Here is a 23,558-nt window from a genome sequence, read left to right on the forward strand (position 1 = left end):
TGGGCTGAAGAAACTGCAAGGAGGCTAGTTGCTAGGGAGAGGAAGCTGGGCATTGCTACACGATGTCATTACCCAGTGCCCACAGCGACCGTTTCTGGGCTGAGGTGAGCTTGGCTGTGGACTGCATATTATGCCATGAGGTCTCGGCAGTGTTGGCTGCGATTTGGTGGGTGTTGCTCTGGGGTGGTGGCAGGGCCTGTGTCCCACTTTGGGGAAGCTGAGTGTTGCTTTCTTGGGCACCAGGTCCGCGGTGCCATTTCTCTGTAAATGGCCAATGAGCATCATGGCAGCTCCTGTGTTGAGAAACTGCCCCTGGTGGTCATAGCGACAGGACGGCCACTTAGCATATTAGCCTTTTATATATATAGATGCATTCTCCTTGTAATGCTAACTTTTGAAGCCTCTAACTACCCATTGTTATAAAGAATGATGATGTAATTACCCTTACACAAGGGTGAGGTTTCAGTTGTTTTTTGTTTGTTTAAGTGGGATAATTTACCCATGCGTGGGATTAGTTTTGTATCAGTCAGTATAGGGTGAGACACCACTATGTGAATTTAGAAGATCGCTTTTAATACAGAGAATTAGGTTAACAAAACCCTTCAGGTCTTGATCTATAATATCAGGAAAGACTGATGTTAGCTCTCCTATGCCCTCCTAGCTTCCATGGCATCAGGAATGGAAGGAGCTGAAAGAAACCACCTCCAGTGTTCCTGAAAGACATCACAAGGCTGTTGGAAAAACTTCACATCTGCTGGGTTCCATACCTTTGTCTTTGGCAGTCACAACAGCCCCTTCTACCTTCCAAATTACATGTCACTTCTCCTTGTTGGAGAAATCTAAACAACAAATAAGATAGAAATGAAATTTGAAAAATATATTCCCATATTCCATCTTCTCTGATGTAGGGGAGAATACAGAAGAGAGTGAAGATTACAATGTATTTCCAAAACACAATATTAGGCTTAAGCATTAATAATTTAATAAATATTGTTTTATTGAAATCTACAAGTGGCTGGCCATTTTACATATTCTTGATAAAGCCTAAAATTTACTTTCCCGTGTCCTTGCCATTTACTGGAAATGAAAGCTATTTCTGCCATTCAAGGTAGATGAAAAGTAGGATATAACAATTTTATGTTAACTCTGTTTCTCTAATTTCTTGTTATCGTATCAATTCAAATGCTTGTTAGATATTGAGGCTTATATTTCTAACTGATCGTTCATATGTATGGATTCTCTTCTATTGGTCTTCCTAATTATTTTTAATAGATGATTAAGTTTTAGATATTAATGTCTTGGCCATTTTAGATGTCATAAATATCTTCCCCCAGTCACATTTGTCTCTTAACATCAATTAACGTCTATTTAATAGAAATCATTATTAATCATAAGGTTTGTAACTTTTGTGTCCTTTTAAAAAATTACTTCTCTAGCCTTTGATATATAGTCTCCCACATTTTCTTCTATTAGCCTCTGATGCTTGCCTTTTAGGAGCTTCCATTAATGTGTTGCTTGATATTTTGGATTAGAATAAAATGCAAATGAAATTGGCCCCTTACTCTGCCCAGCAATAATGTGACCATCTATTTTATGTAACTAAATTTGTAGACATCATTAACAGCATGTTGGTAGAATTTTACTGTACTTTCTGATCTCTGCTTATCAATTTATGTAAAGTTTGTTATGACATCTGCTTATTAATCTGGAAATGGATCTGCTAGGCTACAAACTGTGAGTGTACTCCTCTCAAAACGGAGGGTCCTTTCTCTGCATTCTGCATGTCCTTTCCTTTCTTAGTCCACAAAAGAGGGAAACACCCATCGAACTTCTTTTGGCTGGAGGACAGTAACTTTATGAGGGAGGTATGAGCTAAAAATAAACTTTCCCCAAGTGGAAAGAAATACAGATGCCCTGTCATGCCTTGGTTGTACCAAGAAAACACTCCTCCACTCCCCACTCCTTCATAAATACAGAATCTTGGGGTGGGGAGAGGATTCAGTTACTGTTTAAAGTACCTGCATTCTCAGTTACACACTGATCAGTCTTTCAGAATGGCTATGAATCTAGAAATAAAATAAAAATATTACTCTAAGAAGAGTCAAAACCACAATCATGTATTATATTCCACGGACAGACATTTGAAATAACATCTTTTATTTTATATTTTGGAATGTATTATTTTGCTTTTGTAAAAAGAACAAAAATTATATTTATTCACAGCCTTTTCCCTACCTCCCACACTCACTACAGATTTTGTCTTGCCTGCTCAGCGCCTTGGCATTTGCAGTCTCCATCTTTAGTAATGAGAGGGAAGTAGAACCAGAGATAGGAGGTCTACGATGAGTCATACGGTGAAGGCAGAATTGCTGCAAGAAGAGTAATTAAGAGAATGATGGGAAGGTGAAAAACAAAAAAAAAGAGTAACCAAGCTAAAACAAACAGGAACATGTGTGATCGAGACTGGGAGTATTTGGGAAACTAGTGTTATGGAAGGTGCCTGTTGGGTTTTGGAACTACTGGCAGAGGACCTGTGGGAAGGTAATGGGAGAGAACTGGAAGAAGTCAATATTAAAAATGTCTGTGTCTAAGGAGGATATCTGCTCCTTTAATGTCTTACAGAAGCTTAAATAATACAGTGCCTTTCAATATTCTAACTGAGTCTGGTGATTATTTTTCATGGCTGGTAGAATTAACATCATTAAAATGTCCATACTCCCCAAGGCAATCTACAGATTCAATGCAATCCCTATTAAAATACCAACAAGCATCTTTCACAGATCTAGTACAAAATCTCCAATAATTTATATGGAATAGAAAAAGACCCCGAACAGCTACAGAAATCTTGAGAAAGAACGAAGTTAGAGAAATCACAATAACAGATATCAAGTTATATTAATGTGATCAGCAATAATGTGATCACTGTAATGAAAACAGCCTGGAACTGGCACAAGAACAGGCATATAGATCAATGGAACAGAACAAAGACCCCAGAAATTGACCCAAGCTATTACGTTCAATTAATATTTGACAAAGGAGGCAAGAGCATACAATGGAATCAAGACAGTCTCTTCAATAAATGGTGTTGGGAAAATTGGGCAGATACATACAAAAAAAGGAAGATAGACCACCAACATACACCATACACGAGAATAGACTCAAAATAGATAAAAAACTTAAACGTAAGTCAGGAAACCATAAAAACCCCAGAAGAAACCATAGGCAGTGAAATCTCAGACATCTCTCAAAGCAATATGTTTACGGATACATCTCCTAGGGAAAAGGAAACTAAGGAGAAAATAGAACAAATGGGACTATCCTAATATATAAAGAGCCAGGGGCCGTCACGTCCTAAATGACTGGACGGACGACCGAACACCAGGCTAGGGTCCCACGGCCCCATCCCCCACCATGAGGTGGCATTGACTGGCAAGCGGGCTGAAATGCTGACCTCTTGGTCCCTCCCCCTCCCGCCTCCCACAGTCTCTGATCACAGCATGGTGAATGGGGAACCTCATCGAACAAAGCAGAAGGGCGGGACTGGCAAGTGGGCGGAACCGTGACCCTTGCCTGGCCCCAGGCTGGCCCCCACCCCCAGGGAGCAGTTAGGGGCGCCTCTAGACAATGTGATAGGGGGAAAGTCAAAGAAATAGGGGGGAAGGTCTTAACCCTTTGCACTCGCTTGCTTTTTTCTTGATTCCTTTATTCTAATGTTAACCGTGTCGAGTCACACTCGACATCCAAGTGCAAAAGGTTAAAGGTCTATGGGGTTGGAGTGGTCAGGCCGGGGTAGGTTTGGAGTGTGCTGGGGAAGGAAGAGGAAGATCCAATTGGAAAATGGCTCAGCACAGTACCTTTCTCATTGCGAACCAGGACGGTGCCAGCCGTGGACTGAATGGGTGGTTGTTTCATGAGTTCGCTTGGGACCAACATGTTCGTGGCAGCAGCAGTACTCCCGAAACGTCACTGATTCCAATAGTTCCAACGTCAAAGAACAGAAAAATCCTTTCCAACTAGAGGCCTTGGACGTTGCAACGCGACTGAAAGCAACACCACTTAAGGAGGAGCCAGAAAAACCGGAAGTTTGTGACCAGAGGACTGTGGGATTGTGGAGGATGCCTGGGCGCCTAGGGCTAGAACGTGAGCCTGTTACTGTGCATGTACATAGTCAGCCCTATAGAACACAGTCTCACAGTATTTGGACGTGACTTCTGGCGAGAAATTATTTGTTTGTTACCTTGGTTGGAAACCGAGGACAAGAGCCACCAGTACGACCAGGTCTACGAGGAGTACACACGCACCTCCCAGGAATTGCAGATGAAGCTCACCGCAATCGAAGCCTTCAATGAAACCATCAAGATCTTCGAAGAGCAGGACCAGACTCAAGAGAAGTGCAGCAAGGAGTATCTGGAGCGCTTCCGGCGTGAGAGCAATGAAAACGAGATGCAGAGGTTCCTGCTGAACTCAGAACAGCTCAAGTCTCGCATCGCTGAGATCCACGAGAGCTGCACGAAGCTGGAACTGGAGCTGCAGACACAGGCCTTGGATAACCAAGATCAGCGCATGAATAGCCTGAAGCCAGACCTCATGCAGCTGCGCAAGATCCGAGACCAGTACCTGGTATGGCTCACCCAGAAAGGTGCCCAGCAGAAGAAAATCAACGAGTGGTTGGGAATCAAAAAGGAGACTGAAGACCAGTATGCACTGATGGAGGATGAGGATGACCTCCCTGACCATGAGGAACGAACCTGGTATGTGGGCAAGATCACCGCACGCAGGCTGAGGAAAGGCTGAACGACAAGCGGGATGGTACCTTCCTCATCCGTGAGAGCAGCCAGCGGGGCAGCTATGCCTGCTCTGTGGTGGTGGACGGCGATACCAAGCACTGTGTCATCTACTGCACGGCCACTGGCTTGGGTTTTGCGGAGCCCTACAACCTGTGCGGGTCTCTGAAGGAGCTGTGCTGCATTACCAGCACACCTCCCTCGTGCAACACAACGATGCACTTACCATCACACTGGCACATCCCGTGCAAACCAGGCCCCCCTCTCCGCCCCCCCCGCCCCCCCCACAGCCGGCTGACTCATACAGAGCAGGACTCCATCTTTCTGTCTGTCTGTCTGTCTCTCTTCTTTGTGAATCTTTCTGTCTCAATCTCTCTCTTGCTTTCTCTGAGTCTCTCGCTTCCTGTCACTCTTTCTATCCCCATCTCTGTCCTCTCTGTCTCTCTTAAGTCTCTGTATCTCTAAGTCTCTGTTAGAGGAGCATACCTCCTCTACCCCATGCCCCCTTTCCCCTGGCTCTGGCTGCCCCTACCAGTTCCTACAGTTCCCCCAAACTCCCCCTGCCTGTACCTGCCATGTTTACAAAGGCCCCTGGGGTGCTCAGACCCATCCTGGTGCCCTGATTTTTAAGCCATAGACCCGGGGTCAGGGCAGAAAGGAACTTTGCTGGGCCACTTCCAAGAACCTCAGCTGTGACATGTGGGGCCGGGCGGGGGCGGGTCCCGCCCCACAGACCCAACTTCCCCTCCAAACCCTGAAGTAAAACCCGCACCGGTTACCCCCACACGGAGGTGCTGCCCAGAAGCCCTCCTCGCCCAAAAGCAAAATTATTAAAAATAACCTCAAGAGCTGGGCCCTATCTGAACCAGGATTCCCAGGAGCCGAGGCTGCTGCAGGTCCTGCTGGGCCAGCCAAGATGCACCGCCGCCCTCAGCACCTCCGCTCGATGCAGTTTCAAGGCTTCTCCTTGACCATGTTGGGTTCTGATTTTGTTTCCTTGACCGTAAACCCATTTTCTCCTCTTTTGGGACAAGAACCCTGGTTTTCTATGCTGCCATGGACCCACCTTCTGCCTGCTCAGCTAGGCTGGCAGGTGGGTTTTCTATGGTACGTTGATACTAATGTGGATATAAAACATTGAACTCAAAAAAAAAAAAAAAAGAAAGGAAAATGGGATAGTGATGAATAAGAAACTTTGGGGACAGTGAAGGGCAGTTTGTCCAGACTGTTGAGAACTAAGAATTAGAGTTTAATTGGGATAGAAATCCTGCTAATAGCACCTGATGCCTGAAATCTGAGCACTCTACTTTTAGGTTTTCCAATTCAAGTTTCTGGAGACTGCCTATTAAAACATTCCTGGTTGGAAAGTGTTTGTATAGAATCCCATAAGTATTAAATATTTGCTGTGTTTACCATGCTTAGCTCTCTGTAAGGAATATGGAATAACGTTAAATGCCTCATGTTCTCAAGAAGCTTGACTTAAAAAAAACACAAAAGAAATATAAATATTAAAAATAAAAAAAGAAGAAGCTTGAGTTTTAGGAGCAATCAGGCAGGCAGGCGAGCAGTTAGGAGCCGGTGGTCCCAGATTGCGAGAGGGATGTCCGGCTGCTGGTTTAGGCCCGATCTATGGGATCGGGCCTAAACCAGCAGTCGGACATCCACCAAAAGGTCCCGGATTGCAAGAGGGTGCAGGCCAGGCAGATGGATCCCCCCCCCCATGCACAAATTTCATGCACTGGGCCTCTAGTATCAAAATAAAAAGCTTCTGCAAAAGAAACCATCAACAAAATGAAAAGGGAGCCCAGTGTATGGGAGAACATATTTGGCAATGATACATCTGATAAAGGGTTAATATCCAAAATATATAAGTAACTCATACAATTTAACAAAAGGAAGACATACAAACCAATTAACAAATGGGCAAAGGACCTAAATAGGCACTTCTCCAAAGTGGACATACAAATCGCCAAGAGACATATGAATAAATGCTCAAAATCACTGATCATCAGAGAGATGCAAATTAAAACAACAATGAGGTATCACCCCACACCTTTCAGAATGGCTACATCAACAAATGAACAAATGACTACTATGCAGCAGTAAAAAGAATATTTTACCCTTTGAGACAGCATGGAGGGACCTGGAGAGTATCACGCTAAGTGATATAAGTCAGTCAGAGAAACACAAGTATCACATTATCTCACTCATATGTGGAATCTAATTAACAAAATAAACTGATGAACTGAGTGGATCCAGAGACATGGAAGCATGGAACAGAGTGCAGAATCTCAGAGGGAAGGCAGGGGAGGGTGGGTGGGAGATAATCAACCAAAGATCTTGTATGCATATATGCATAACCCATGGACACAGACAATAGGGTAGTGAGGGTCTGGAGCAGGCGGGGGCAGGCTGGAGGGGGTCAATAGGGGAAAAAAGGGGGACATAGGTTAAAAAAATCAGCCTGGTGATTATCTACACTAATAAAAGAGAAACATGCAAATTGACAATCACTCCGCTACACCCACCAGCCAATCAGGAGCAAGTATGCAAATTAACACAACAAAGATGGCGGTGGCCACGGAGCTGGAGCAAGCAGGAGGCTTGGGTTGCCCCTGGTGATGGAGGAATCCAAGCTTCCCACCCACCCTGGTCAGCCCTGGCCTCTGCTCAAGGCTACAAAGTTTCAATTATAGAAGATAAATCCCAGGTACCTGCTTCCAGCCAGCCCTGGCCTCTGCTCAAGGAGACGCTGAAAAAAGGTAAAAAAAAGAAAAAAAGGAGAGCCTGGGAGCTTGGGTCACCGGGGGGTGTGGCCAGCCTGCAAAGAGCCCTCAGGCCCTCACCCTGGCTGGCCAGGCACCCCATCGGGACCCCCACCCTGAAGGGGCTGTGGCCATTCTACAAACAGCCATCAGCCACCCCTCACCCAGGCTGGCCAGGCACCCCTGCAGGGACCCCCACCCTGAAGGGGGTGTGGCTAGCCTGAAAACAGCTCTCAGCCCCTCACCCAGGCTGGCCACACCCCCATGGCCTGATCACTGTAAACAGGCAGTCGAACATCCCTCGAGGGGTCCCAGATTGAAGAGGGTGCAGGCTGGGCTGAGGGATATGCCCCCATGCACGAATTTCGTGCACCGGGCCTCTAGTCTATATCATAAAAGGCCTGTGGTCATGATGCCGTAACGGCATTAGGAGCAAATGAGCAGTGGCTCTTGCACAGGGTGGGGCATGAGCTACTTGCGATGGAGAGCTACCAGCGGCGATGGGCAGGGCGGCCAGCTGAGGCAAGCGGAAGCGAGCTACTTGTGCACAATTTCATGTGTGCTAGGCCTCTAGTTTAATTATAACTGTGCTCAGACCTAGTTCAAGGTACCTCAAATTTATATGGCTTCAATTGATTCATTTAACCCTTAAAAGAAAAATTTCTGATGTTAATGTCATTAGGTTATATTCCCTTGACTTATTAAGATTGTATGTGTGCATGGGTGTGTGTGATTTTAGAAGACTTTAAATTCTAATGATAATCCCCCTATTGATTGTATAGCATTCTGTATTAAACTGCTGAACCATATGCTTGATAAGTCATGGAAAAGGTCCTTCTAGAAAATGCTAGAGCAAAAAGGTTACCACTGGAGTCTGTGTTCCTACAATGTAGGTAGCTAAAGGTTTTCTATACAATGAATTGTTATTAGGTATTTAAATGGATATAAGTGAAGAATCCAATGTAGATTGTAAATATACGGAGACAGTAATGTTTTAATCATATCAGCACAATTAGCTAAATCATTCTAATTTATAAAAATGACATTGCCTCAAACTAGCAGTTTCTAAAAAGTGGGACCAAAACACCCTTTCATTAGGTACATAAAATCAAACTATATTCATAAAAATGCTAAAATGATATTTACTTTTTTAACTTTTGCTCTCTTGCGTGTATATAGTGGAGTTTTTCAGCAGCTACATCCCATGTGAAACTGCAACGGATTAAATACAGAAGCTGACATGAGAATTTGTCTTCTGTTAAGGAAAATATGTACAATGTTTTGACAAACATAAAATGATCCTAATCTCACTATTTCTGTTTTAAGAATGTAATTTTTCATAAGATAGCTTATTTATCCTAGCATAGGGTTTTTTTATTTCCAGTTTTAAATGAATTATAAATGACTGTTTTTAAGTTTCTCATTTTAAATTTCTTATATGGTGAATATAAATAGATATAATCAACAACAACCACCAAAACACTTTTGGACCTTAAAAAGGAGAGAAAAAAAGAACACACTGCAAACAGAACTGAAGAAAGTGTGAGGCTTATAACACCCTGCTTATATGTCAAAAAGACAACACTGACTCTTCCATAGAAATAAACAAACCACAGGAAAGATCAGAAGTCCAATGCCTCTACCCTCAAAACCACATTCCTGTTCAACCCATTGGACAATACTATATAATAAAAGGCTAATATGCAAATTGACCATCACTCCAACACACAAGATGGCTGCCCCCATGTGGTCAAAGATGGCCAACCCCATGTGGACACAAGATGGCCAGCAGGGGAGGCAGTTGTTGGGGGGGACCAGGCCTGCAGGGGAGGGCAGTTATGGGCGATCAGGCCAGCAGGGGAGGGCAGTTGGGAGGGACCAGGCCTGCAAGGGAGGGCAGTTGAGGGTGATCAGGACTGCAGGGCAGGGCAGTTGGGAGGGACCAAGCCTGCAGGAAAGGACAGTTAGGTGCGACCAGGCCTGCAGGGGAGGGCAGTTAGGGGTGACCAGGCCGGCAGGGGAGGGTAGTTAGGAGCAATCGGGCTGGCAGGGGAGCAGTTAGGCGTCGATCAGGTGGGCAGGGGAGTGGTTAGGGGGTGATCAGGCTGGCAAGCAGAAGCGGTTAGGGGCAATCAGGCAGGCAGGCAGGCGAGCGGTTGGGAGCCAGCAGTCCTTGATTGTGAGAGGGATGTCTGACTGTCCCCAGTCAGACATCCCTTGAGGGGTCCCAGATTGGAGAGGGTGGAGGCTGGGCTGAGGGACAACCCCCCCCAACCCCCGTGCACGAATTTTGTGCACCGGGCCTCTAGTATGAAGTATAAAAAGTAAAATAATAGACCTTTAAGGTAAAAAAGTAATAATTAGTACTAAATGTTCTTCTCCATTTTTGGAGTCTTTAGGGCATAGCACCTTTATTTCATGACAGTTTCAAGAGCTTTATTAATAAAAAATTAACAGAATAAGAGAATTGATTAAAACTCTTAAAAGTTATTGAGTAATTTTAAGAGTGTGACATACAGGCCTTGTACCTATGGCAGAATAAGCATGTTTTATCTTTCAAAGACATGGAAAGCTAAATGTCGTTGTGAAACCAAATTTCCCCAGTGTATACATAAGTCATGAAAAAAGTTAATAAGCTCATCACTGTGCCAATCTGATACCAAATCAGTAAGTCTATTTAGTGCTTATAATATAGTGTTACATAGATTTAATGAAGCTATTAGTGATGTTTGCCGTGATTGGACTGGCATAAACAATTAGTATTTAGGATACTGTTTCTCGGTAGAAAAACACCTAATTCCACTAATTGCCTCTAGTTCTGCTTCTATTAACTGCACACTTTGTACATGCTAATAATCTTATTATCAGCTGTTGCCGAGTTAATTAAAATTCATGCCTGTAAGCATAAGCCAAAATAAAAATATGTATTTCCTTGGCTTTTTATATAATAGATTATATAATAAAAATTTTTGAGAGACCAAATTTAAACACTCATCTCCAGAAAATGCAAGAGAATAAAAAAGATGCATATACCAAATTAACTTATGACAAACTCAAAAAAAGTTGTAAAAATAATTTTGTATTCTGCTTATAAGATAATAGTGAATAATTATGCCAGTCCATTTGTTAGGATGGAAAATACCTGCTATATTTTCAGAAAAAAAAAAATTCATTCTTTGAGTAAATAAATGTATCCCAAAAGACAGTTTTGATTTGCTTTTCTTTTTCTGAAAATAGCAAAGATATATAGTTTGTTCTGCAGGTTCCAAAATCAACTTGAAATATACTTTCTTTTTGTTGGTATTTTACTATTTCAGATGGTACTAAATCACTTCTAAGTGAATGGCACAGATTGCGTGGAGAGCTCTTCTGCTTCTTTTTTGTTGTTGTTAGAGGGAAATTATACATGATAACCCTATTTTATTTCATAAAAGAGACTTGAGTTTTAAAATTGTATTATTTATAATTCACCATTAATGACAGTGAGCATCTATTGGACAGTATTTTACAATTAAGAATGTCACAGCATATTTTAGTTTTATTCTCTTGTGTTATTGATAAAGAGAGATATTAGTTATGACTAATCTTAACTGGCTTTTATTCAAGGAGAATCACTCTAATTGGAACCAATCTAAATGAGTGAGTTTCCTATGCCTAGATTCTCTCAACTCTGAATGGCGAGTGTTGTGTTAATAGAAAAATGATACACATGCTGCATTAAGGGCTCTATGTTACAGTGTGCTTTTTGTTTTAGTAACAAATGGTTTTCAAAATGTGAGAGTAAAATGATATGGAGGTATCCTATATAACAAAAAGCTAATATGTAAATTGTCCCCTCGGGAGTTCGACCAACCAGAAGTTTGATCGCTCGCTATGAAGTGCGCTGACCACCAGGGGGTAGCTTGGAATGAAGAAAGGCCTTGGCCAGCAGCTAGGGGAAGATAGGCCCTGGCCACAAGCTGGGGAAGGAAGGCCCCGGTTGGCCCTGATCGCTGGCCAGACCTAGGGACCCTACCCATAGGGGCATGAATTTTGTGCACTAGGCCTCTAGTTTTATTTATATATACATATACATATATATATATATATATATATACATATATATATATATATATATATATATATATATATACATATATATATATATATATATATATATATATATATATATATATATTATACAATCTATATATGTTTTGTATATGGATTAGTCTCCAGAAACCAGATTCCTAAGATCTAATCTTCTTTTTAACAACAACAGTAACAATAATAGGAATGATAAGATGATATATGTTTGAGAAATCTCTCCTCAGGAAAAAAAGTATCCTTCAATCTATTAGTACTATTGACCCCAAGTTAAATTCAGCCAAATAAAGTTACACCAAATGAAACTTTTTAAATCTTTCCTTAATGCTCTATTTCATTAAAACAAATATATTAGAATTTTGAAGATCTTTTTGTGTTATCCATTGCTTTGGGGGAAATTTTCATAACTGCAACACACCTGTGTATACTCCTAAAGACAAATCAAAACTCAGTTTTGCATTCTGATCTTCTTTTTCTTTTTTGAAGGATGCATATACACCTGTCCCTTTTCTTAAAATCTCACCAGTTTTGGCTTCCTTGACATCTTCTTTACATGATTCTCCTCCTACATATTCAACATTCCCTCTCCAGTGTCTAGCATTGGTTCTTATTTCTCTATGACTCTAAACTGCTGTGTTCCCCAAGGTTTCATCGTTGTCCCTGACCTCTTCTCATGTCATTATTTGCAAGAATAGCACATTAATTTAGTCTACGAATTGGCTACCAACTGTAACTGCTTACCTTCAAAACAGTTATTTTTTTAAAGCAAGCAGATAAAAATGTATGATATATGACCTCTACATATAGGTAGTCAGTATTATTCAGCACAACTTCCTTAAGTATTACACAATTGAATCTTGTCACCATCTCCAAAACTAAACTCTTATGTATCCCTAAATATATTCTGCATTTCAGTTACACCCACTAATTTTGAGCACCTAGAGTTTCCCGTTTATTATGCTCAGCATAGTGGGTTCAGTGTAATGTCCTGTTTACTTGTTTATATCTACCAATAAAATCTAAATTCTGGGAGGGTGAAGTCCAGTTCTAGTCTATTTTGTTCACCATGGTCTGTCTAGATCTGCTCCCCTAGAAGCAGTGAGTTAACGCGGAGGGAATCTTCTCTGTAGCCTGCCTGCATGCCCAGTCAGTCCACAAGTTCTCCCAGTTCCTCATCCGTAAGTGTCTGGAATCCACTGACCTGCCACAATCTTACTTTCTTTCTTTATGATTTGTGGCTATAAATATTATAAACCCTCTGATTTATCTGCTTCAAGACTATTCATCTACAGAATTATCTCCTCCTGATGAAAACTTTGCAATAAATTCAAGTTCCTTAAGATGATATATGTCTTTTCTTAATTGAGCTGCTATCTACTCCAATATCACCTTCTCTCACCTCTCAGCATCTACCCATACATAGACATTTTTATCACCTCTGGCCAGTTCTTCTACTCATTCTTCTGAGCCAGTTAAAGGGCATGTCTTTGGTGAAGAACTCCCTTCAAAGCTCAAGAGGTGTTCTCCCCATCTTCCCACATGCTAGGAATATCTCAATTAAAACACTTTGGACATTCTATAAGCTCCTTGAGAGTGGAGATGATATACCATGGTGTATGATGCAGTGTCACATAATGGATAACACAAACATTTATTAAAGAAATGTTTGAATTAAAAATGACAATATGTATTAATTATCATATTAATCTTTCATATGAAGAGACAGAAATCTAATTTTAAATATACCTATCCAAGCAGCAGTAGAACAAAGAACCTCAATTTAGGAATCCTGCAAACAAAAATTTATTTCAGAACTCTTTTTTTTAAAATCTAAGGCCAATCCAGGGGAGGGAGGGGATTAGAGATCAACCAAAGGATTTGTATGCATGCATATAAGCATAACCAATGGACAGACACTAGGGGGATAAGGGCATGTGCAGGGGATGGGGGTGGCTGGGGAGAGGTCAATGGAGGAAAAAGGAGACCTAAGTAATACTATATGTAATACTTTAAGTAATAAAGAATTAAAAAATATAGATGTATAAGGCCAATCAATAATACTTAACATAAGAAAAATATATCCCGATAGGAAGTAGAAGAAATAAATATTTACTTATGCTATTTTACTTAGCCTATTCATCTATAGAATTATCTCCAGATGGGAAATCTTAAATAGTAAGTATCCAATATAATAAAAGCCTAATATGCAAATTGACCGAACGGCAGAATGACCGGTCGCTATGACGCACACTGACCACCAATGGGCAGACGCTCAATGCAGGAACTATCCCCTGGTGGTCAGTGCCGCTCAGCCAGAAGCTGGGCTCACGGCTGGTGAGTACAGAGGCAGTGGTGGGAGCCTCTCCCGCCTCCACTGCAGGCGGGCGGTAAGGTGAGAGGGGTCCTGGACTCTGAAAGCCCTGGACTGCGAGAGGGATTGGGCCTAAGCTGGCAGGCGGACATCCTCTGAAGGCACAGGCCAGGCTGAGGGACCCTCCTTCCCCACTCCCCCCAGTGCATGAATCTCGTGCACCGGGCCTCTAGTATTATAGGTTAAGAAGGCTTTATAGTCAAGAATTAGATTTCTGTTACAATCCAAATTTGCTCAGAGATTTTAACAATAAACTGTTTCCAGTTTGTACTTTTGATTAAGAGTTGGAGATACTTATTTGGAAACTTATTTTCACAGTTTTTGACTGAAGCAAAGAATGTAACCTCAAATTTAATTATGTAGGGAAAGACCAGCTGAACGTACTTGGCTATTTCTCCTATATTCATCTCTGTCCTCAATGAGCAAGGCAGTTACCCCACTAAGAATACAAGTCCAACTGAGATATCAGAAAGAACGCCTCCTAACTTTTTAATGGCATGTTAACTTTTTTTAACATTAAAAAGTATTTTCTGCGCTTTCATTAAAAACAAACAAAAAACTGTGAGCACAATATGCAGTCAAGAGTTAATGAAAAATGAGGCACAAATGTGTATTACTCAGTATCAAAGATACCAAAGTCAATAATTTAGACTTTAAAATGAAAATAAGTGTATTTCCCATCTCTTCAGAGAGAGTAGATTTTCATTTTGAAGTAACTAACACAATTTAAAACAAATCAGGATAAAACTGAGTTTCTATAAAAGCGAATCAGAGAAGTTGGAACTCTAATTCAGGTCATATGGAAACAGAGGTAAAGAAAATGAAAGGGAAGGGGGAAACATGCAATCCTGCTTTGAGTGTGCAGAAGACAGGATAGCTGTAGTTTGCTCAGCTTAAATCCAGGGTGATCACGTGTGTCTTCTGCTTTGCCCGGAGAACACATGCAAAGGATGACCAACAGGCAAAGCTGACCTGGGAAATAGATGGTGGCCTGGAGTGGAACATGGCTAGAGAAGCTCAATCCTCCCACGTAGTTTTCTCTGAATCTAGAAATTGGGTTCTTTTTTTCCTCATTAAGAGAGTAATTCTTTAGTCAGAAAGCTGAAAAAAAATTCCCATTATTTATCTAATATGGAAAAAGCTCTAATTTAATAACTTTGCTAGTGAAGTTATTTTCAACTTCTAGTCAAACATGCTGTTTTTACCAAACATGCTAATAGCTCATTACACATCAATTGTGCTGATCCACCCGGTAAAACCACCATACCCACTACCCTGTAGGGCTTGTCACTGTTGGTTCCATTGTCCTTAAGACTCACTACGAGTGTAGAACACCTATTGCTGTCATTTTTTCAGCAACCATTGTCTTTTTTTTTTTTTCTTGCCTCATATTGTTCTCCAGTGGGCCTTGATATTATTTCTTTTGCTGCTGGGTTCTTACCTGCTCCCTCATTAGCGACCATCCTTTTGCTTAAGCCTGAGCCAACGTGATGCCATCTTGTTCAGCCCTTTGGCTTCCCTCAGGACTATCCAACACAGACTCCTTTCTTCTCCCTACAACAAGACGGTCAGCCCTTTGTGAGCTAATAACTAATAATCAATTAATCTTTGATAGTACAGTTGCATTATATTGTGCTTTGGCACCTGAAGTAATTTATTTTCATCTCATTAGGAACACTTCTTCACCAGTTGCCCCTGAAAGCGGGTTTACAACGTACGAGTCCTTCATTTCACACACAGTTTGTGTCTGCACACAGACGACGTGGCCCAGGAAGTAATGAGCGGTGTATGAAAGTGGTGTCATGTAGCTCTGCTAGACTGATTAATTTTGTTGCCAAATTAAATGGGCTTGGGATCCTTACAAGAAATGTGCTATTGAAGCATAAAACATTGGTGTGGTATCTGTACTGGCACAGCTTATAAATTATATCTCAAAACTTCCCAGACACAAAGCATGTTTCTACCACTGTCAGCAAGCAAAGCCACTAGCGCTATTCCAGAGGGGGGCCTCCTCCGTTATCGAAACAGTTGCCAGTGGCGTCCCGCTCCCTTCATTGTTACCAGGTGCCAGGAGCAATGGTTGGCGGTGGGTCAGGGAGAAAGAACACAGCCCAGTTTCCATGTGCCAGGCAAAACCTGGCATGGTGACAGGACAATGATTTTTTTAAAATTTATAAATAAAGCAAATCAGATATAAATAGGATTGATGGCAAAGAAATTTAAAACACCAATATGTGATCTATTCCGAACAATTATTGCTAAGCTATGTATTTTTCTCAGAAATGGTGGGCTGTATGGGTCAATTAGCATGTTGAATCAAGTTATTCAGGCAAAACACTACAATGAGAGAGTATATAGTATTCCCTTTAAAGTATGTGAAAAAAAGTTTTGCTAAAACCTCACATTTAAATTCATTTAACTCTGTACAGTGCTTAGAGTAGTAAGTTCCTAATGAATGAAACATGTCCATGAGAATATACAAAAATGCCATAAACTGCCAACTAGTAGGTTTAATGTGGCATTTTATCTTGTTGTGTACTCGTGCTAAAACTATTTTCCATTCATCGGATTCTCTATATATGAGGTCTGTTCTCTGCCTGTGCTATCAACAACTTGTTTTGTGGTGATTTGATTAATTTACTCTAATCAAAATAGGGAGTGGTTCCGTGAATGGTTAAGAACACTCCGTGGAGGCCAACTGTTGAGTTAGACTTCCAACTGGACAATTAGGGTAAAATGGAACAGTTCATATAAAGCATACCTACTTCAATGCCTAGTGTAGAGTTAGCCCTCAACAAATGTTAACAGCTTTTATTTTGCCTCCAAGTACAAGATCACCTATTAAGCATTTTTCCACTTTATAACTTGGTGTGTTTTAGATTTTTTATGTTAAATTATATGTATAACTCTTCTTTATAGTTCTAGTTGCTAATTCGGGGGTTCCTCTAAATTCCCTAAAAAAAAAAAAAAAAAAAAAGTCAGAAAATCCCTAGGAAACAGCTAAATGACATTCCTAATTAGAACACGTATGCCATCTAGTGGTCACAATTGCTAACTATGGGCTTACTGGTGAACAGAAAAGTAGATGGTGAAAATGTTCTGCTTTTGCTTCCTGATGCAGTCTCCTGGAGTGAATCTCAGACAAACAAGTGAGGCTTCCTATGTGCACAATACTCACCCAATAAAAATGTCTGAACACAAAATTTCATCAGAGTGCGGGGAAAATTTAATTTCTGGGAAGCATATAGTCTCCTTTTAAATACCCATATAAAATACTTAAACTGGATTATAAATATGAATTTAAAAAAGAAGATTCCAAATATAAATGAAACTAGGGAGGGATGAAACAGAAAGATGGATATGGTATTTAATAGTAAACATTTTTGAAGGAATATCATTCTGATTTAGTGCAAAAAGTCAAAGAAATGTCAAGTTAATGGGAGAAAGGAGATGGGAAATAATCAAGATGCAACTCATATATGGAAATCCTTTGGAATAAGGCATTAACTTCGACATAAGAAGCTACTAGAGATTTTTATTCTCAGATTTAGAAGAGTGGTGTGTAAACAGGGACTCTTTGGAGACATATCTAGTCATGAAAAATTGAATCGTAGATTTTGTTCTTTATGGAAATAATTTTATATTAGTTGATCTTGGATAGAGATTACTATACAAATGAAAATTAGACATCTACAAAAGTAAGTGTATTAAAATTGATAGGCATCCTCAGACTGAGGATATATCTAAGAAAATATGCAAGTGCTTATCTAACAAAAGCTACTGCATGGAAATTAATAAGTACATTTTACTTCTAGATTAAGAAGATTGCAAATTTTACTCCTGTTGTTTCCTACAATCTTAGCTTAACTGCCAGTGTGGTGTTTTTTTTCCCCTTTTCATTTTTTCCTAAGGAGTAAAATTTCTGTGAGACCAAGATGTCAAGAGGATCAGCGTAAGGAACGCTTCAATGTGAGTCATGTCTGTAGCCACTGCAAACAGAAGTGGGCACTGTGAGCACCAAAACAGGTGAATGTGAGTGCTTCTTTCATACCTCTTAAAGGTTTTGGTTGCAGATGTTATCAAGACATCTAGAAATTAGGCTATGTTCTTTAGTGTTGGTTACTGAAACAGCTGTTAAATTAATTACGTCAGTATATTTCTCCAGTCTGAACTGATTAAGATATGTTTATTTTCGCTTTCATAAAACAGCTGTGATATAAGTACTAAAACTGATGTTCTCAGAAACACAAAATATAATTAAAATCATCATATGTTGTCCAGTCCAAGTAAAAGTTTACTTTTGGGTCTTCGTGTTTTATTTATATTTATAGGGAATACCAGTATATATCCAGAATGCAAGATTTTTTCCCCTTAATTCTCTTTCTAAGTACTTTCACATTCGCCATTCTTTTTTTTTTTTTTTTTTTTTTTACCACTTAACACAGAGGATTAAAACATCAAAACAGAAAGTGCAAATGTCGAAATTGGGTCCAATAAGCAAAGCAGGTGACCCAAGAAAAAAAGGCTTTACCTTGATGTGAATTACATAGTGTTCTCTGTTCCCGACATTTTATGGTAAAATTTGTTGGGCTCTAGCAGTAGTTATGGTCTGTTAGCTAGAACCTAGAACCTTATGTCCATCAAATAAAAGGAGAGAAACAGGAGGGCATGATTTAAAGGAAAAATCTGTAACACAAATAAGACAGAAGCTTAGAGGCAACTCAACTGCTGCAGGTGTGCTACATCTGCTCACTCGCCCACTGGGGACCAGGAGGCAAAGAGATTAAGACATTGACACGAAGATGGTTAGACAACAGATCAGATAAGCAATCAGATAGCAAGTTCCAGGTACTCCAACTACAGCGGGAGAAAATGACCCATTAAGCCACTTAATCCATTTACAAACAAATATTTTAATTCATGTAAGATTCAAATGACAATAAGCTGGTTAATGTTAAAATGTCACTAACATTCTGAAATAGAGAGAAACAAGTGATCTTTTAATAATCACTATACCTAGGTAAACGGCATTGGGGTTTTATATTGGGGGCACCAATACTCGGATGTCTTTTAAAGACAATTCTAAGTCAGGACAATATTTTCAAATCTCATTTTCACATGATAATAATAGAACCTTTTAGTTACGATGCCTGTGAAAAGACTTGATGGGTACTAGGAACATTTGAAGTAGTTTGTTTCTTCTTGGTAGACATCCTACAAGAAAATTTTTTCGGCTTCTTACTTTATGCACTGCTTTTTTTTTTTCTAATTCCAGATGTGGACATGCTTATACCTGAACCCTGTGTTTATAATAGGATACAGAGGTGTACATGATCTATAGATCTCTCACTTTCCGAACACAACAATTAAAAAATATGCAGCACAAAAATAAACTCCGTAATATCGAAATTTTCAGAAAGATGTAGAAGTGAGAAATACTAATATTATTTATAGTACATACATAGATGGTAACTTTAAATACATATAATATTAATATAGAATATATAATTGTATATTACAAAATGGAACATTATAAGTTATAAAAGAAATAAAAATATAGTCATTCATTCTGTGTCTTTCAGAAATATGGCCATGTAACCTAGTCATCCCCAAATTATGACTTGAAGCTAACACTCTAAACTTGAACTGACAGAAATAGACTTTACTATTCTTGATTAACCAGATTCAACATCTCCTTTCTCTCCCTCTAAATTATCAGATAACCTTGAAAGGAAGAATGTTATTACCTTATCTACTTGTTGCAAAAATAAGTTCATGCTCAATAGCAGTAATACTATTATTTCCTTTATAAAAAGTCAAAACATTGTAAGTATTTAGATTCTTTTATTAAAAAAAGGAGCAATATTTAATCCACCTATATCATTCAAAACATAGATTTCCTTGTGAGGTTAATTGTGGTAGGATACCATGAATCATGTGGCTGATACAGTGTTTCTTTCTTTATACTGACTACTAACTCTCTTAATGGTAAACTTGGGGCCATCTCTGACAAAATATAAATGAATCTTCCTCTCTAAACCCCATTCCTGGCTTCATATCTCTTCGATTATCACTTTACCCTATGTCTTGGTTTGACTGACCTATATTTTGTATTGATTTTTAATTAAATACATTTCAATAAGCCAACTTAAGTCCTTTCTGAAATGCCAGTTAAAAGAAAATATATGAAATAGCTGAGATACTGACGTAAATGCCAATATTCTCAAGTCACATATACTATAAAGGTGCTTTAGGGAGTGAAGAAAACTATAAGCAAGCTCACCCTCTAAGTTCCCCATTAGGGCTGAATGTGCTCAATTATAATAAATGTTTAAAGGCAAAATGATTGCACAATAGAAAAAAAAAACATGCTTTAAGCTCTCAGACTTTGGATCTGTTTTGTGATACATACAGCTGAAGAGGTTATAAAAGTCCTGGTGCTTCTCTCTGTGAACCAATAGCCTGATGCAGGAGTGGAGCCAGTGAAAGGGAGAACAAGCCCAGAGAAGTCGAATCTCAGCAACAATCCCTCCGTTCACACCTCAAGAAAATAACCTAATTACTGGAAAGCGCGGGCGGGGGGCGGGGGGGGGGGGAGAAAAAGGAAATAAAAAGTATGGAAGGGTAGATAAGCATTCAATGCGAACACACCCAATTTGTCTTGCCTGTGGAACGAGAAATCAGCCTGGATCCTGAGGGTAGCCATTAAGACTGGATGTTTGTATAACGTGTGGATGAATGAGAAGCAGCCAGGAAACAGGAAAAAAAGACTGATTTTAATTACGAGGAAAGCCGCACGGGAAAGCACGCAGAGCTGGTGGCAAGCAGGCTTCCAGCGGCAGGCTGCGGGTCCCTGGGCTCTCTCCCTGCCAATTAGAGCCAGTCAGACCCCAAGGTCGGGGGACAGGGGGTGGACAGGGGTGCAGGGAGCAGAGGACTCCGCGTGGGCGCGCGGTCGGGCTGGACTCGCACCCGCACGAAGGACGGACACCACCCACAGCGCTGCGACCGGAGGCTTCTCTGAACGGTGCCCCGGTGCAGACGGACAGGCACGCAACACAGTGCGCGGGGTCTCCTTGGCACAGCGCGCAGGTGCTCACCGCGTGCTCCACGGACACCCAGTGCCACAGACCTGTCCGATCCTGCCTTTCCCAAACACGCACTCCATTCAGGCCAGACGAGTCCAGAGAACCCGAGAAGGACCGGGGAGACGGAGACGGGAAAAGTAGAGGGGCGGCCCGGCCCGGCGGAACAATGGCACTAAAGCTGCCACCCGCGGACTGACTACCTGAGTTATTTGCCCCAGCACACCCACTGCGCGGCTGGACAATGTCAGAGAGGGGGGCGGCTGGCCGGACGGAGCCAACTCTTCCCTCCGCTCGCTTAGAAGTGACGCGGGGAGGGGGTGGGGGGGACGACCCCGGGGCCGTAAAGCCCGCGAGCCCGCGAGTCCGAACCTAAAACTCGCCAAGTGTCCAAACAAAGCGCAGCGCTGCCCACTCAGGACCGGGGAGGTTCTCCAAAGTGAGAAAGCCCCCGCCCCGGAGCCCACCCGAGCCGGGACTCAGGGGCAGCCGCCCGCGGGCACCGGAGGGACTGGGTCCGAGCTCTCCCTCCCGGGGCGCGCGCGCCGCCCTGGGCGACGGGTGCCCGGCTGCGGGGCGGGGGAGGGCGCCCCCCGGACGCCGGAGCGGAGCGCAGCGCAGCGCAGGGAAATACCGTTGCCTGGACGCGCAGAGAAACCAGGAAAACCCTCCTGGAAGCAGAGCCTCTGGCCGGGGGGACGCGCTCAGGGAACCTTTTTCCACGCGGGGCGCTGGCGCGGGCGCGGCGGCGGCGCGGCGAGCGGGCGGGGCGGGGCGGGCGCCGGGAGCCCAGCCAGTCAGAGGCGCGCGGCGCGGGGCGCGCGGACGCATTGGAGGAGCCCGCGCGAGCCCCACGCACCAGCCCGAGGAGGCTCCGCACCTGCTGCCCCAATATAACCAAGTACGGAGTGCGGGAGCGCGGAGCGCCGGCGGGCAGCGGCCAAAGTGCCAGCAAAGCTCGGGGCGGCCCGGAGGCGTGGCCCGGGTCCTGTTTGGGGGGAGAAGCCGGGCCAGCTGGGGCACCCCCTCCCCTGGATGATTAAAAACTCCGCAGTTGTCCTCTGCCACAGGCTGCGGGCGAGGACCCCGGCCCCTGCAGCCTCTGAACCGCGCTGTCGGCAGGAGGATGGGAGCCGGGCGGTGAGAGCCGCCGGGAAGGACCGTCGGCGTCTCCCCGGTGAGTGGCTGACCCCCGTTCCTCGCCGCCGCCGCCGCCGCCGCTCTCGGTGACGGTGCACTTCAGCTCCCCGGCGCCGGCGAGGTTTGACACCCTGGCTGCCGCGGAGCCACCCTTCCTAGCCGTGTTGCCAGAATCTAAAAACTGCACGATAAAGCAGCTGCTGCTCCTTGTTTCACATGCTGGTTTTATTTTGTTTTGTTTTTTCTCAGCTGGGATTTTATGTCAGAAAAGTTAGGGCAAGAACACAGGCAACCTATTTGTGTATCTCCTAATGCCATCCCCAATAAGAGTAAACAGTTCGCACAACTAAACCGAAAAGGGGAGGCATGCTAGGAGAGGGTAGGAGTTTTTTTTTTCTGCAAGAAGACACTCGGTGTTCAGAAAAGAGGATGCGTTTGTAGGTGCTGAGTGTGTGTCTGATGACAGAGCAAACGTGTTTGGGAGAACCGAGCTCACATAACTGAGCATCTGGCAGGGCGGTAACTTGTTAAATTCAGCAGGATGCTCTGTAAGCGAAGTTCTGCGAAGTTCAAGAGACTAAAACAACAGTGTCTTGAATTGTGCTGAGGTGTTTTCTAGATGTTGTGCAGGAATGTGATAGATTGGGAGAAGGAATAAGAAAATATGTTTAGACCGTTTATTGAGGGTTTTTTTTTTAATTGGAAAGTGGGGATGTTAATTTGCATAGACATGGATATGGTGTACCATCAGCTGAGAAAAATATTCGGACAACCTTATAAAAATTTAAGTTGTTTTAACTAATTTTATTTGGGAAAATCAAGAATCCACTAAATATTTTAGAATTATTTAATTTTTAAATTTTATCAGCTTTCTAGCATGAAAAATACTATTCATTGTGGTCATGTAAATTCAGGTTTGGGAGCAAAAAAACTTTTTAACTGTTGGATGTGAAATGCCTTACCTACATTCATCTACTTTTTTTTAAATTTAAAAGATAAAATCACTTAGAGATGCCATGCTTATACCTTGATTCTGAATTTTAACTGTGGAAATAAGGATATGAGAAGCAGATGTTTATTAGGACACTGGCCTTAAAAAATACAGACAAATAAGTAGTGGGTTAAATTTAAAATTAGTGGAGGCATAATGGAGTACTATTGAATTGCAACAGAACTACAGCAATAAGCCTAGAAGAGTTCATCATTATTAACATTATGACCTTAAACATAAAATAATTAGTAAGGATTAGGTCATTATTTTTTTTTCTAAGTGACTGTTGTCAATTTTAAGAAACTCAGAAATGTTTCTTTGCATATTTTCCTACAT

At 41.9% G+C, this 23,558-nt stretch overlaps 1 protein-coding gene across 1 annotated transcript; it reads left to right on the forward strand.

The window, feature by feature from the left end:
• Positions 1–4,158: 4,158 nt before the first annotated feature.
• On the forward strand, positions 4,159–21,290 carry LOC307110180 (phosphatidylinositol 3-kinase regulatory subunit beta-like; the record flags this gene model as incomplete). Its single annotated transcript, XM_079789188.1, is given in 5 exon segments — positions 4,159–4,765; positions 4,768–4,956; positions 4,959–5,040; positions 17,918–17,975; positions 20,799–21,290. Coding segments are annotated over 5 exon segments (1,428 nt in total).
• Between the last annotated feature and the right edge of the window lie 2,268 nt (positions 21,291–23,558).

This window comes from Cnephaeus nilssonii, assembly GCF_951640355.1.
Source record: "Cnephaeus nilssonii genome assembly, chromosome: 13".
In the NCBI taxonomy this organism is placed as follows: Eukaryota; Metazoa; Chordata; class Mammalia; order Chiroptera; family Vespertilionidae; genus Cnephaeus; species Cnephaeus nilssonii.